Consider the following 16,607-nt stretch of genomic DNA (forward strand, 5'->3'; position numbering starts at 1 on the left):
GGTGCACAGACACGTGCTACGTGCAAAATATTTCCATAGGACTATAGACTATTTAAGATGACAAGGTCTCTTTTTCTCTTACATCCATCGCGATTCTGTCGTCATTTATATTTTACATATAGATTGAAAGCGACGAGCAAGCAGAAAGAAACGTCGCGCATACATAATACTTACAAATATAGAAAATCAAAAGAGCCCACTGATTACAACCTCTTTGTACACATAATCTTTGTACTCTGCAGTGTATCTATTTAAACAAATATATATGTGTGTATCGTAGGCCGTGAGAGTGCGGTCAGTAAATCAATGCATGGAAGCGACGAAGCGCGCGAGGTATAATAAGGCTCGTGGAATGGCCACGGCGGCGGATAAGAAGTATTATATATATACACACGTGAGAAGAGATAGCCGAATGAGACGGAGAAAGATAGTATGATGTGCGAGAAGGACGTGACCATAACGGCAGCAGCAGCAGCAGCAGCAGCCGGTCGTTCCGGTAGGACACGGTGCGGGGGGAGAAGAACAAGACTCGCACAGAATCGCCGTCCTGATCTCTTATATTATTATTATTACACACGCACGCACTGTGTGTGTATATATTTATATACACTACGTATGTAGTGTTGGTGGTGATGATGATGATGGTGGTGGTGGTGGTGGTGGTGGTCGTCGTCGTCGTCTTCGTTGCAGTCGTCAGCAGCAGTTGAATGCCAACGAGACCAGTAATATACAAGGGGGAAATGACTGCGGAGAGAGAAGTACCTCGTCGCCACTATACAGCAGAAGAAAAAAAAACGTACACACAAACGACTTTATATAATAAATAACAACTGAATCCCGGTCTCGGGCAACACAATCGTGGGGATTTATATTATTTACATATAATACAACGTACAAGGTGCACGTGAACGACACACACGCACACACACACGTGCACACACTCTTCTCTTCGTCCTGTTCGCGACACTGTCATCGTCGTCCTTCGCGTTCAGGACGCGCGCATCTTCGTACAATATACGTTTATTATTCGTATATAAACTTATATAATATATGAGTGTTTGCGTATGACGTGACTACTACTATTACTACTACTACTACTATATAAGACAAATACATACGCATATTATGTATGTGAGTGTGTGTGTGAACACTAAGTGCTAACGAATATCAATCGTTATTGGTATTCGCGTCGCGTCTTAACCCTCTCGTCCTACAGCCGACGAGTAATTTCCCCTTGCCCCCGCATTGTGTTATATTATAATAATAGTATATATCATGTTACAAGATAATCACTTCATTTGTTCGCTTCGTCCTTCCCTCCCCCCACTCGCCGGCAACCGAGCAATGTTCCGTCTCCTACCGTCTATTACCGCACCGTCGAAAAATAATGAATAATATACCTGCATCGTATAATACCTCACGTATTTTACAACTCCACGCCTGTGAACGATATCTGCGTAAGACTAATACTCACCGAAATATAATATTATAATAACAATGCCGCAACCGTCGTCGTGGATATTATAATAATAATCTTATCCCAACCAATAACTGACGTATTATCTATATATATACATTATATTATCCCCTTCTCTTAAATTATTTTCCGATTAAAAAATATTTACGATAGAAAAATTAATTCGTATGTTAAATAAATTATACGCCCGCGTTTATATACATGTATAGAATATAGATGCATTATGATGTCGTTATAACATTTTAATATGTTATTATGGCCCCCAATACACAGAACTGGTTTTCGCGCGTAATTAAATACCGTTTACGGCACCGCCTCGTCGCCGTCGACTGTAATTTACGAAAACGCTAAATAATATACATTTTCAAACGCACAGACTCTAATGCTGATTGTGGAGGGGAGGGCATTCACAAAGTATGTATTTACCGAAAAGAATGACTTAATTTATATATCGTACGCGACGATTACGTTCAGATTGAAACGAACAGCAATAGCATCAGCAGCGTTTCTTGGAGTGTAACAGAGTCGTCGTCTCGTACACGCATATTATAATAATATACACGTCGATGTCGTATCTGATGTATCAATGTGTGTGTGTGTGTCTAGAGTCTTCCTGTATAGACACGTTTTCCGTGTGTACCTATATAATGCCGTCTTTTAAACACGGTCGTTATACGCGCGCGTGACAATAGTCGAGCTGATTTGAATGTTTCAAACACACACACACACACACACATTTATACTTGCGCGAGACAAACACAAACAAACGAGAATTTTTATACGATATATAGGTAGTATATAGGTATTATAATAATATGGAGGCAGGTAAAAATTAGTTTAGGCGCTGGCAAACCCGTTGAAATATTATGTAAATTATCGTGTTGTACGTATATTGTTATTATTATCATCATCATTAGGTGAACAGTAAGAAATTATAGTAATTTACATTGAAATGCTCGCGTTCGTCACACGCACACACGATGGTAGGTACCTCTATATATAGCTGCAGTTCCGTCGGACACGGTACTACGTACTTACTATGTGCTACAACGCCTTAAAATAAAGTCACCATTGTAGAGCGTTTGGAATTTATTATTTTGTTTCCTATATTATTATTATAGTCACTACTGTCGCGTACGATTCCCTCAACCCTTACCCTTCCGCCAACCGCGTCAGCACGTTAACCACGCGCACCCGGTGTACTTATATATACATGAATTTATATCTACATATACATATTATACTATGTCTGCTCGAGTTCGTATAATATAATGTAATTTAATGCATACGCGTAGTATTATGTACGTTTTTCACGATTCTCTTTTGTTCCTGTCCCGCAGCAGCCGTCGTCGTAGCTGCATGTATCGTGTGTATATAAAGTCGCTTCTGCTCGGACCGACGTCTCATCCGCAATCGTTTTACAACAATGGACCGTATTATAGTGGCGCGTTAATTAAGACGTGTCACGTTAATACCCGTAATGATCATACAATATAACGCGAGCAATATAATATGATAACTTACTGTCTTACCTGTAGGCTACAGGTATTACATCAACTACACGAAATATGTCGATTTTTTTAATTAACCCTCTCCCCCGGCGTATCTACGTCCTACCTAGCGCACACCAGAAGTCTCATAACAACATAATGTTATACTAAATAATATATTATTATGATAATAACATCATTATCGTAAAATATATTGTTATATTCATATTATACATCATATTGTATACTAAGGCGACGGTTTCGATTAAAAACCGATCATGCCCGTTACAGCGAAAACACATAGTAAGACGAATAAGATTTTTTTTCTTACTTATTTCTTCTTTGCGGCACGACAGTTCGCATACGTATATTTTACTAGTGAGTATACAGCTACGTATATGATCAGCGTTTCTATTGCACACCAAAAACACGAACCGTCACATACATAATATCTATAGGTACACTAGGTATACAGTGAGTTACGATTATTGTGATCACCATTTATTGGATTCGAAAATGAAAAACTTTAGGCAAATCATAATATATTCCAGAAATAAATTGATCTTTTTTTAGTATAATATCTGTACTATTTGAATAATGGTGTTTTTATATACTGCCATTTACGAGGTATTAAAAAGTTTGGCGATAGGTACTGACAATTTTGATTATAATTAATATAATTACCACTGTTTCGTGTATTATTAAAGTTGAAATTATTAATTACTTTTAACATTTATCTAACTACGTTTGAACATAATATATATATTGCGTAGGTGTATCCTAATTTTAACTTAATACACATTGATTGATACTTTAATTTGCTTAAAACTTACATTCGGTGTAATAATAATAAGATATTTTATAAAACGTGTTTTCAATTTATAATAGTATAAGAACCTTAAATAATAATTAAAAACAAGAAAATGATCTGTACCTTGGTGATCAGTGATCACGTTAAGCGGAACTTACTGTGCAATATATGCATATAATTTATACACGCGCTCGTATCGTATATTATAATTTTGTTGTATTATATAGTGTATCGCCGTTATTCGTCCCCATATAAATATATATATATGTATATAGTTACATTCGTATACGGCTATAATATAATAATAATACGTCTTATTGTACGCGTCGTATACCTAAGTAGTACAGTGACTTATGTGCTTCCATTATTCATCATCAGAGCACCACGTAGGAGTGGAGAATCGTATATAAATACCTGTACAACACACACACGTGTATATATATATAAATGTTGACCCCGCGCGTATTATTGTAAATTACGCTCGATGGAGATAATATGCGTGCGCGGTTTTTTTTTTCTTTTCGTCGTGCCCGCGCTGACATTTCACGAGAAAAAAAATTATACCTATATACGCGCGTATACACAGCTAGGTGACTGCTGCAATATATATATATATATATATAACAATATATACGATACAATAATAATATTATGTTGTATTATATTATACGTTATTATACATGTATAGCGAACGATATTGTATTATATATGCGTCCCGCTTGCGCGCATATGCAGCGCTCGGCGGCGATAAATCGCCCGACCAGTTGTAAATCATCGCGAGCGTACATATTATATGGTATTCCTGCCTCCTACATGTATTCGACTGCACGCGCGCGAACCGACTTTTTATCCGTCTTTATAATAATAATAATAATAATGCGATGATATTATTATAACTTGCACGCATTCTTTAATTGGACCGATTCATCGGGCGACGCGTATAATGGGATCAAATAACAACGGTAACAACGACCTTTATACTCAGGTACTGGTATACGTGAGTCTCTGCTGAGGCGCGCGGGTGACCCCATCGGAAAAAAACGCCACCTACGCCTCCCTAATTTTTTTTCTAAATTTCTTTTTTACGAAAACTCGACTGTGAAACGGATAAACAAATATAATAATAAACCCGTCCGACGACCCCGCTCGCGGTGTACAACGTTAATGGCGGAGGCGGTTGGACCACGGCGCGCAAGGGGGGCGCGTCCATTGCCGTTATATTATAATATAATAAATTATACATATATATATATATATATGTGTGTGTATTTATGTGTTCGTACGTTACACCGCAGTCCGCGGCGACGCGACGGCGTGTCGGGCCCGTCCCCCTTCGACGACGACGGCCTTCATGAAGACATTACTCTTTACACACGCCGCGTGTATCATAATATTGTGTACGAATATATTATAATGTATACCTATAGGTACGAAGCGCGAGTATAATCATTGTCGGTCGTAAAACGAGAAAAGCGGACGAAAAAAAAATAAATACGAATAAAATCGTGACGAAAACTATATAATAATATAACGCGGAGTCTGCGGCGATGCTGGGTCTCCGCGGGTCGTGGTGTAGGAGGGAAAAACGCCAGACCGGGAGAACCGCGGCGTATATAATATGTAATTGCATATTATACAGCGATCGCGCCGAAAAGAAAAAGACCTGGTAATACCTATATAATATGGGTGGGTTAGATATTATACTATAATACACGTGGTGGGCGGGCGGGAGAGTGAAAACAAAATTATACCGAAATAAATAACGATATCACGTATATATATACACATACATTATAGTCTCACCGCCACATCGATCCCGTTCTCGCGATTGGTTCGTCCGCGTTGATAATTTCATTTTGTCCGCTGTGTACGATACAGTCGATACACACGTCGCACTGCGTACATAATATTATATCAACACAACCGCGTTGTAACGGCTATACCACGTTATGATGGAGTACACTTCACTACGTACAGGAGGTGTAATTAGCTGAACATAATATTCCATTCTCTGTGGAAATAAGACTCGGTGACTGATTCCATTTGTTACAGTCTATAATCTATATGTACCGTAATACATATATTAATATTATTTGTCCAATCATTTTCATAGGGTTGCGCATCAATTCTTTGCCGGTTCCCATTAGAACCCTTTGAGGGAATTTCTCCGATTTCGACTAGGAAACTTATTAATCGCTAACTTAAGACCATCTGAGGCCCAATTCCTTTGCGAATAAGTATGAATTAAACGAGAGCTTGTCATATAATTATAAAAATAGGGTAACAGGACGCCATATTATCATTTAACGCGACAAGCCGACAACTATCGATGTATAAAATGAACGGGCGAAGGCCGTCATCGTCAGATGATGTAGCAAAAATTCTGACCGTATAAGAGTGCCAATGAGAATTAATGAAATAACATTTTTTGTACGAACGAAATTCTTCGATTGATGTGTTCTGCGGCTTCTCTGGTCATCACGAAGACTTAATTAAATATCAAGACGAATAAATCAAATTTGTTGTACCTTTTCGATGATTTTCTTTAGGTCAGTACATTTTTAAGTATTTTAAAAATCATAAGACTAATAATAATTGTATACACACGGTCTACGACTATAAAACTAATAGGCGGGGTGACAGTCACTAAAAACAGCGAATATTAATCGGGCGACGCCGTCGAGTCTACCAGCTCGTATAATCACACATAAACTGATAACGTGATTGCGAGATGAGACCATAAACCAACACGGACGAGAGATAGAGAAGGAGATGATGATGTTATTATTGTTATATATATATATTGTTATTATTATATTACCTACACCGTGCACCGCATAGCCGTGAGTCGTGACGTCACCATGCGCGTCTCACTCCGGTCCGCGTCGTAGTCGCACACTTGGGTGGTCCGTCGTGGCGTGGCTGCGGTAACCGCGCGCGCGCGCTGCCTCAGTCGACGATTCGGTTTTGTGGTGCGATGTGTGCGTCGTGCTCGTCGTTCTCTCGTCCTGGTCGCCGTCGCCGTCGCCGTCGCCGCCGTCGAGTAACAGCCGTACCTAAGTCCGCGAGATCGCCGCCATCGCTTAAAGAGCACATTCGCGATAACCGTCGTCATCCATTAAATACCTTTATCAAATAGCAGTATACAATCCACGATCGTATAGTTCGGCCGTCGTGCAAATAGCTACAAAGTGACGTACACCATGCACCCACAGGTTCGTAGCCCAAAAGAGATGATGTAGAGGGTATATCGATTCGAGCGGTGGAGGGTAGAGTCGAGTCAGAAAGTTTTTCCCGAGTCGGTCTTCAAACGAAATAGTATATTATTATTATAGTCCTGCAGTCTATAATATGTGTAGCCATCGTATCATATTATATATTATTATTATGCCTATTGCCCATATACCAACAACAAACATTATAGTATTGTACCGTGATTGCGGCACGTTTACATAATGCACCTGTTATTGTTGTCAAGCTGAAAATAAGTACGTACAATTACTATTTTTCTCACTGCTGCCGCAGTTGTTCATAGTAGTCGATGATGACACATTCTGTTAGAGTTTACAGGACGACGGTTTCTTAAACAACTCAAATTGTTTCGGATGTGATTTGTATAGACATAAAAAAATGACTAATGGAGAGGAATTATTGTAGAAATTGACAAAAAAAGTTCTGGTTCGTCAACTGTTTTTTTTTAAATTTCTTATTTGGACGATAAAATTTTTCTCCGTCGACCCGAATAAAACGGCATTATAATTGCGGCAGATATATTGTAATCATAAATATATCTCGTATAAGGCCTGGACATCGTCCAATGACGACTATGGCGGCGTTGTTTTTCTGTCAAAATTATGTCCGCCGTCAAGAACTGGTGTTTTTATTAACTCTTTACGTCATCAGAGACAAGTGATAAAATATATTTTCAAGTTTCTCGCGCTTCATCGACCATGTACGAAACTTGGCTACAATCAAGAAAGTTACCATCATGTTAATACTACTATTTTATGTGTCAGTTTGTACATTACCACCAACCCCCAATAAAGTATATTTTATTCACGTTCACGTCCTTTTCGACCCGTCCGCATAAAGAGAAACATTTATATAGGTATGTATATATTACAAAATGCGAGTTGTTGAATGTAGGTACACCTGATTTTATTTTATTTTTTTTTTAGTGTGTAATTCTCACAGGGTATAAATATGTCTACAAAGACTCGGCAAAAGGGAGAATAATATAATAATAATATAATGTAATGTGGACGTCGAGAGAGAACAAGTCTAAATACATCTGTATAGAAGGGCAGAATGGGGGTGGGGGAACAAAAAAAAAGGACGGCGAGAATTCAAAATTCAACGTCCTGCTGTTCGGTTCTAAGAAATTCACGGCCAGTTGCATTCCATCACTGGCATTATTATATCGAAATGTTTATCTGTGATCTAACAAATTGAACACATGCCTAAACCACCACCAATCATGCTTCGTCGTCGGCCGTCCGGTGCAATGATAAAGAGGAAACGGTGCGTGGTTTTTTTTACTTTGAAATTTTTTTTGTCTTTCAAATCCAATAGTTCTAGTTTGTTCGATTATTCAATTTGCCGCCGCATGGTAAAAAAAAAAAAAAATAAAGGAAAAAATTAACATGTCTGAAACGCTCGGCCGTAAAACTGTACGATAAATACAGTATATAATCGTATAGTGTCGCTGCTGCCGTGTATCGGTATGTGACGGTGAAGTGAGAGGAGGATACGGCGGGAAAGAAAAAAAAATATCGCTGAGGATTTATAATAATAAATGAACACTACTATATTATTATTATGAGTCGTGTATTTGAATAACGTAGAGGAATTAATGAATAATGGCCCATGGTTCGTCCAATCCTTATGGTCACGAACTCGTAACGTTAAAGAATTATAATTGAAAGATTAAATAGCCGGTGTCTAGGTACTATTTACAGATTGAGTTGCAATATTATTGTACTGTTTATATAATTTTCCTTTCAATACATACTATCGACAGTAATAATAAATAATTACTACCTATTATCACCATAAAATTATGACTTTAATTATAATGTCCGTATTTTAATTATAACGATGTGCGATGCCACGAACAAGCAAAACGGAAGCTATACGTACGCTAAAAAGCGCGTCTTCATCTTCGTAATTGATATGACGAAGTAGTCTCGTACAGCGTTATGTACATAAGTGTGTACACTGTTGTATACAGAGTGGTTCTTTTATTGTGAATCAGTCAATTAATTAATGCATTTTTAAATTTTTATTTATTTTACCTAGTTATATATAATGTATAATACCGTCTTATACATTTTATTACAACTATTATAAGTTTGTATTCCTAAAATTTAAAATTCATTCGTTTTGCCTAGGACATTTTCTGGTGTACGATAAAAAAAAATCATTATGCACCTCTTGTATATAATATTATACGTAGTTGGCAACGTGCTGTACCCGCTGCAACCATGACGAAGAACGCACGAGAAAATGAATAAAATATTACGATGAAAAGCCTCTCCCGGAAATAGTTCACAGGATGCCAATCGTATATACATTTAAATACGAGTGTGTATCGGTATATATAAAATATAATATGTTCCTCTATGTGTAGAGGTATATAATACGCCACCGCCGCCGACATCTGAAAATAGTGTCGTAAATCAACAGCTCGCTCTCGCCGCCGCCGCACATGGCCCCGGCTATCGTCGTTAAAATAAAACTCTCTTTTCGAAAAGGACAACACCGACTTGTCCGGGAATTTTTACAGCACCACCGACAGTGCTCCTTCTGCCTGCCACTCTTGCTGCTTCTCGTATTATCCATGATATTATATATAGGTTGTCAGCCGACACGATTCGTTTAGCGCCGAACACGTTTTTTGATATACAACAACTGTGCGTCGGTTCTCATTTCTCGTTTTTATTTTTACGAATCCGCTCTGAGATGATGAGCCACAACAGACGTCTACCAAAACACCGCTTGAATTTTACCATAAAACGTACCTATATAATATTTAGTTTACCGCCACCACCCGTCACCAGACGACCATTACGAATCGTCACTGTCATCATAATAGCCTTACGTTCCGCGCATATACGTTTAGATATTCCCACGTCTAAACAAATAACACGCCACTGTTATAATATTCTGATAATATTATGAAGGCTTTTGGAAAATTGTTTTGTTGCGATAACGACAATGACAGTGATGAGAGAACAATTTTTAACGTGAAAATTTTAGTAAATTAGATACATACGACGTAACTTAAATTAATTTTAGGATCAACAATATAAATATCAGTTAAAATTATGCATAGATATACATGAAGTATAACATACTAATATATCTTAAATATACGTATGGAATTAATTTATTGTGATTTAATAATAATTTAATATGAAATCAACATTGGTTTATCATAATTGATATTTATGAACTCATAATTTGTATATAAGTTTAAACCTTTAATTTTATTATTTATAGTTGCTAAAAATTAATTACTTTCCCGTGTTATTTATACTATTTTTTTTTAAATCTTTATCGATCGTCTCGAGTTTCTTTATTTTTAAACAATAAACAAACGACTCGCATTGTGTGTTTGGTAGTAATAATGTATATGGACTTTTACACGCACTGCGTTATTCGCTCAGCCTAATAAGTTGTTCTATTTTATTAAACACGGCGTGCGAATAGAGGTAATTGGCAACAGTTATTTTTTATTCTTTGGCATTCGCAACAAACTCGCTGCTGTCACTAACAATAATAATAATTAGTATGAAAGCTGGGTTTACTTGGCTTCAACATTCAGAATTAACATATTTTACGAGTTAGTACGTACATGTCTTTGGCCCACAAGTTTGTCGAACAGCGCTTTTTGATTATGTTATGTTGTATGCGTATAGGTTTTAAATAACCACCCGGCACACGAATAGACACGACTCTTGCAGTGTATTAGGTGTTGTGTTTTATGGGGCCTGCAAAGTTTATGGTTTTGTTTAGCAAGCTGTTTATGTTCGGTAACCAGCCCATCCGGGGTCCTTGCACCAGTGATAATAATTTTACTGATATTCTATATATATTATAATATTATATGTACGTATATTTATAGCCATGTGTATGTTTTGCTTGTTTACAGCTTAGTCGGGAGTTGCGGTGTTGGAGGATCAGGTGACTTAGTTCGGAGGGGGGCGGGTGGCGTCCTGCCGCCACACCATCCGCACCCCCATCCAGCCGATTTCCCCCATCCGCTTCGTTTCAACTGTATGGATATCTGTTCGTCGTTTGCAACAGTCGGTTCCCTGAGTAAGTAGAATAAACATAATGATAATGCTAAAATATAATAGTGTTTTGATGTCCTCGAAACTTGCTCTGAAAAGTGAATACTAGGTAACATCTGGACGGTGCCTTAACAAATTTGTTTTTTAAATACATTAAATTTCAGTATTACACAATTTTTAAAACATTGATTATATTGTCTTCCTTGATATAGTTTACTTTAATGATTATACTTGGTATCTTAATCGCTTGCCTTTTATTATGATATAGTGAAATGAAAACAATCAAATAATTACTTTATGATAGTAATAAATAGTAACAGCGTGATTGAAAAAAATGCATACTGTTTTTAATTTCAAAAATATTTTCATATAAATCTAATTTTAGCATTCTTCTCGAATTTGTCTTACCTTCTTTTCAACCATCTAACTCCAAACGTATATATATACTACTAAAGCCGTTGTTATTAACCATCATCAATCGTGATTAATAGGTTCGGGTCTATGTAGCCCGTTGGCACAAAGCTTCTCGCGTCAAGGTAAGAAACGGGCGCTGTCCGTGTCACCGTCCCCGGACCTAGAGCTACATGGCAGGATTCGGTCATCGCCGAGTGCACTATACTCGGCCGCCGCAGCGTACGGTGCTTCGTGCTCTAGGAGTTCGAGCACGTCCGGTTCGTACGGCCACCTAAACCCGCTGGCGTTTACCATGCAACACCACCCGTCCGTCATATCACCCCAAGTCCAACAGTTGTTGCGATCCGCCAGTGGCTTGCATTTGCCGTGGCATAACGCCGCCGCCATGCCGTCCTCCGCTCACCATCCTTCGTATAACATTCATATGTTACCTGTACCCTCGCAGGACTGCAGTTCACAGGCAAGTAGTTTCTATATTTATAAGACTATTTTTTTTATTGCTATGTATCGTTATATATAATGTTAAATGGTTATTAGATGTTGGCCAACGACATGTGCAAGATCAAACAGGAACGGTCCAAATCGAAATCGGCATCGGCTTCAAAGAAGTCTTCTCAAAAGCTCGTCGAAGACTCGAAACAAAACTCACCGGAATCCATTAGTGACCTTAAAGGGGAACCAGATTTTATCGAAACTAACTGTCACTGGAAGAACTGTAATCTAGAATACCAGACTCAGGCAGTATTAGTACAGGTACATATAATATTTATTGTCTTCATTACTATTCAATATTATTTTCAACCCATAATAATAATTATTAATATTATAAATGTACGCCGATATTGAATTCATTAAAATGTATAATTGCTCGAAGCGAATTAAAATTAATTGCATAACCCAACGCCAGTCACACAATAACACCGGAATACTAATACGCTTACCGTTTTTCTTTTATATAACGATAATGCGATGACTTTATAATATTATTATGTTCTTGTGTTTTGCAGCACATCGTTAATGATCATATTCAGGCGAACAAAAAGTCATTTGTATGCCAGTGGCAGGATTGTTCTAGAGCTGAGAAGCCATTCAAAGCCCAATACATGCTTGTGGTACATATGCGAAGACACACCGGAGAGAAGCCACACAAATGCACGGTAATTGATTTATCTCTTAGTTCTGTTAACATAAATCGATCATATACGATAGTAACTGTCAGTTTTATATATATTATAATTAATTATTACGAAAAATCTAAACCTTAATATACTTTAATTATTAAAATGTGTTACTAACATACTAATTTGACCATTTATAAATATAATTATATGTTTAACGTCAACGTGGTATTAAAAACTATCATTATGTGAATTTTACAGTTTGAAAATTGCACCAAAGCTTATTCGAGGTTGGAAAACCTAAAAACTCATCTCAGATCTCATACCGGCGAAAAGCCCTATACTTGTGAACATCCTGGTTGCAGTAAGGCCTTTAGCAATGCTTCCGATAGAGCGAAACATCAAAACCGTACTCATTCCAGCGAGGTAGTTATAATTTTAGTAAATACCAATATACTATGTAATGTTTATGACTTTATTACTTATATTATGAGCGCGGATTTAATTTACTGTAAAAATAATATATTATAATGTATATTGTGTAATATAATACTATATACAAATAATACTTTTTCTATTTCAAAGTTTGTTTTGGTGAAATTGTATATTTATTTTGTATATAATATAATATGTTTAATTTGTGTATGCAATCAGTTGGGAAAATTGAATAGGTGAGATCGGGTTTATAGAACATCGTTAGCTGAAATAGTATTAACGAAAAAAATCTGTATTTTTTAGAAACCCTACATATGTAAAGCTCCTGGATGTACAAAACGCTACACCGATCCCAGTTCCTTGCGCAAACACGTCAAGACTGTTCACGGAGCTGATTTTTATGCGCATAAACGACATAAAGGCAATGGAAACGGCGACAACAGCCGTGGTGGAGGAAGTGGTGGTGGCGGGGGAGGTAGTGGCAACGGCCCGGGTGCCGATGACGCGTCACCGTATCGGAGCGATGAGATGCCGATGAGTGCCAAAACCGTTAGCGTGTCTAGTCCGAGCATAAAATCTGAAGTACGCACCTATAGCATTTCTAAAATAAATCGAATTTTTAAAATAATTTGGGTTAATTTTAGTTTGATTTATTTATATAATTTGTATTCTCGTTTTCTTTCCCATAGGAAACAAATTCCCCTGGACAGCAACCTAGTCCTATGAGCGTTCCATATAGCAATAGAATGTTTCACGATGAGCCTATCAGTGACAGCAACCATAGTGCAGATGCACTGGATGATAATTGGGTCGAAGACGGACAAGATGCCGACGTGAGTGTTTACTATACATCTTATATCACATCGGCGGCGTCAAATTTAGTTTAAGCTATAAAAAATTTAAATGATTGATAAATAATTTTATTTTTGTAGTTATTCGATTTTATCCCGATGCACTCTGAAGTCGGAATGGTTACTTCGGCACCTATGGTCCGAAGGATGCGACGGTTTGTACCACACGTAGGATTGAAGCACGCCGCAGCCAGCGAGTTATCGCCTATGCCCGATTTGAGTCCAGGACACGGAAGCACTTCCGGTATGCAAGAATTAAATAAGCAATTGACTGACATGAAAATGGTATCTAATCAAGACACTATACGGAGAGAAAGCACATTTAGTAACTATTGGAGCATGAAGTCTGAATACAGTCGCAGGAACAGTCAAGTACGTATACAAATTTGATGCGAAAAATTGTTCGAGCATTATTGTTTAATGAATAACTTTTGATTTCTTTTAGGCGCCTTCCGAGCATCATAGGTTAAGTAACGCCTCATCCTTATACGATCCGATTTCTGTGGATTATTCACCTAGTCAAGCAAATACAGCCATGGGTCCTGATATCGATGTATGTACATAATATATGTTCATAATAGAAAGCTTTCAAAAAATATTTTTCGTCTATATATTTTATTTTAATGTCGATTTTCAGGATTTTACCGATAACGAAGAATGCAGGCAGTTGCCAGAAAGTGCCAAAATGTCGAGACCTCAAACTCGTCAAGCCGGAGCCGTACATCACCCCAACTCTAATATTAACCTTGACGAGGTTGGCGAAGGTGAATCGCTGGAGAGTAAAATGGTCTTACCGGACGATTTTGACGACGTTATTAAAGACATGGTGAGTTATCATTATTGCGTTGGCGATAAAAACCAAAAATAATATTACGTGAGTGACAGTGTTGTAAACAGTTTTCGTTTAATTATATTTTTTCAGATAAGCGAAAAAATCGAAGATTACGATCTCGGCTCATTTGACGCAGAAAAAACCATCAACGAACTGACTGAATCCGCTCTGGAGCACATTCCCGCGCTGAACCCGATCATCGTCCAGGATGTGACCAGCGGTCAAGCTTTGACCAATCCCGTGGCCCCCGTCGTTCCGCCAACCACTCCGAACGATAGGCCCAACAAAGTGCCGCCAACCAACAGCTACCGGAACATGCGCAGCAACAGTTTACCAGTCAACTGGCAGGGACAGGAGCAGAGCCACGGACACGGCTTGCCCGGTGCGGCGTACAACCCTCAATTCCAGAACCAAAGGCCGTACCAGGCTAACCACCCGGCGACGTTGTTCGGTACCACGACCACCAACAACAACAGCAACAACAACAACTTTAACTTCGGGCCGACAATGCAGCAGAGGCAAAACGGTGGACGGTACTCGTACTCGTCCAACCAGGACTTTGTCAACTACAACCACAATTACGCCAACTTCAGGCACAACGGCGGGCAACAGTACCATCCATTGAAGAACAACAACAATCAACACTATCAGCTCAACAACAACAACAACAATAATAACAACAACAATAGCAGCAACAGCAACAGCAACAACAACAACAATAACAACGGTCTGCAGTTCCACGGGCAAGGCAACGAAAACGCGTACTTTGACGAAAACAGCGCCACGACCCCAAATGCGTATCAGAGATGCCAGAGGACCACCACGGGTAACGGAGGACAACAAGCCGCGGCTGTGGGACAAGCGGCCGTCACGCACGGCATGCAGTCGTATAGTCATGGCTATTACAACGGTGGCTGCAACAACCAGCAGTGTAGTCAACAGCAGTGCGGCCAACAGCACAACAACAATTACTATAACAGTGGTTATCATCAAAACAACGGCGGAAAATTCAATAACTGCTACTCGAGGCCGAACAATCATCACCAACAGCTGAATCAGCAGGCCCATCAGCAGCAGCAACAGCAACAGCAGCAGCAGCAGCAGCAACAGTATTATACAGATTTGGATCGGAAACAGGATACCGGAACGACGGTGGCTGCGGGTCCGATGGAAGCATCCTCACCCTTTCGGCCCGCACCAGAGCCCCAAGAGTTCGACAGCAGCAACAACATGGTGCTTAAGGACATGTCCACGTCATTAAGTTCGCTGTATGACGAAAACACCTTTTTCCAAATGTCTACCGTGTTCTCCGAATCATAACCACCTTTCGAATTTATTGTATAGAATTTAAAACTATAGTTACCACTCGGTTTTAGCGTGTTTTGTAAGTGCTCTCCTCCCTCCCAATAAAGTGTTGATGATTTGTATTTATAGTTTTTAATTTTTTTTTTTTTTTTTTTTACTGTAAAACTGGTCATTAATGATAAATGTTTGTTAGATTTAAGATGGATGCATTTTTAAATTAGTGCATTTATTCTACATCATGTAAAACGTAGATTTCAAAAAGTAAAAAGAAATAATTATAAATCCGTTGGATTTGATTTGTGTGTATATTGAAAATGTTATAATTCATAATTTTATTTATTTAAATGTAAGTATGTAGTAAACATAAAATTTTTATTGTTATAAATGTGATCTTCATTTTAAGACTTTTATTTATTTTTTTTTGTTAAAATGAAATCATAACTTTCTTGTATGTTTGATTTAAGATGGTACATTTTTTTAATTAAAAAAAGTTATATTTAATACTTATTTGTATTTGAAGTTCAGTTTTTTTTTATTTACATCTAGCAACAATATATTTGAGCGTGTAATATATTTGAG

The 16,607-nt window shown here is 38.0% G+C and overlaps 1 protein-coding gene across 3 annotated transcripts in view; it reads left to right on the plus strand.

Annotated features, from left to right (window-relative positions):
• LOC113552974 (transcriptional activator cubitus interruptus) overlaps positions 1-16,389 on the plus strand; it is a 37,386-nt gene extending 20,997 nt beyond the window's left edge. The window contains exons 1-12 of one of the 3 annotated variants that reach the window (XM_026956051.2): positions 6,742-6,993; positions 10,932-11,098; positions 11,565-11,947; positions 12,025-12,240; positions 12,495-12,644; positions 12,867-13,031; positions 13,344-13,622; positions 13,730-13,873; positions 13,973-14,263; positions 14,337-14,444; positions 14,529-14,717; positions 14,814-16,386. In XM_026956051.2, coding sequence (XP_026811852.1) covers positions 11,059-11,098; positions 11,565-11,947; positions 12,025-12,240; positions 12,495-12,644; positions 12,867-13,031; positions 13,344-13,622; positions 13,730-13,873; positions 13,973-14,263; positions 14,337-14,444; positions 14,529-14,717; positions 14,814-16,043 — 3,195 coding nt within the window. In that variant the 5' untranslated portion in view covers positions 6,742-6,993; positions 10,932-11,058 and the 3' untranslated portion in view covers positions 16,044-16,386. Of the gene's footprint in view, positions 1-6,741; positions 6,994-8,219; positions 8,300-10,931; positions 11,099-11,564; positions 11,948-12,024; positions 12,241-12,494; positions 12,645-12,866; positions 13,032-13,343; positions 13,623-13,729; positions 13,874-13,972; positions 14,264-14,336; positions 14,445-14,528; positions 14,718-14,813 lie in introns of those variants that run through there. The other 2 variants (XM_026956050.2, XM_026956049.2) reach the window with 2 other exon arrangements.
• Positions 16,390-16,607: the final 218 nt, after the last annotated feature.

This window comes from Rhopalosiphum maidis, chromosome 2 (assembly GCF_003676215.2).
Source record: "Rhopalosiphum maidis isolate BTI-1 chromosome 2, ASM367621v3, whole genome shotgun sequence".
Classification (NCBI taxonomy): Eukaryota; Metazoa; Arthropoda; class Insecta; order Hemiptera; family Aphididae; genus Rhopalosiphum; species Rhopalosiphum maidis.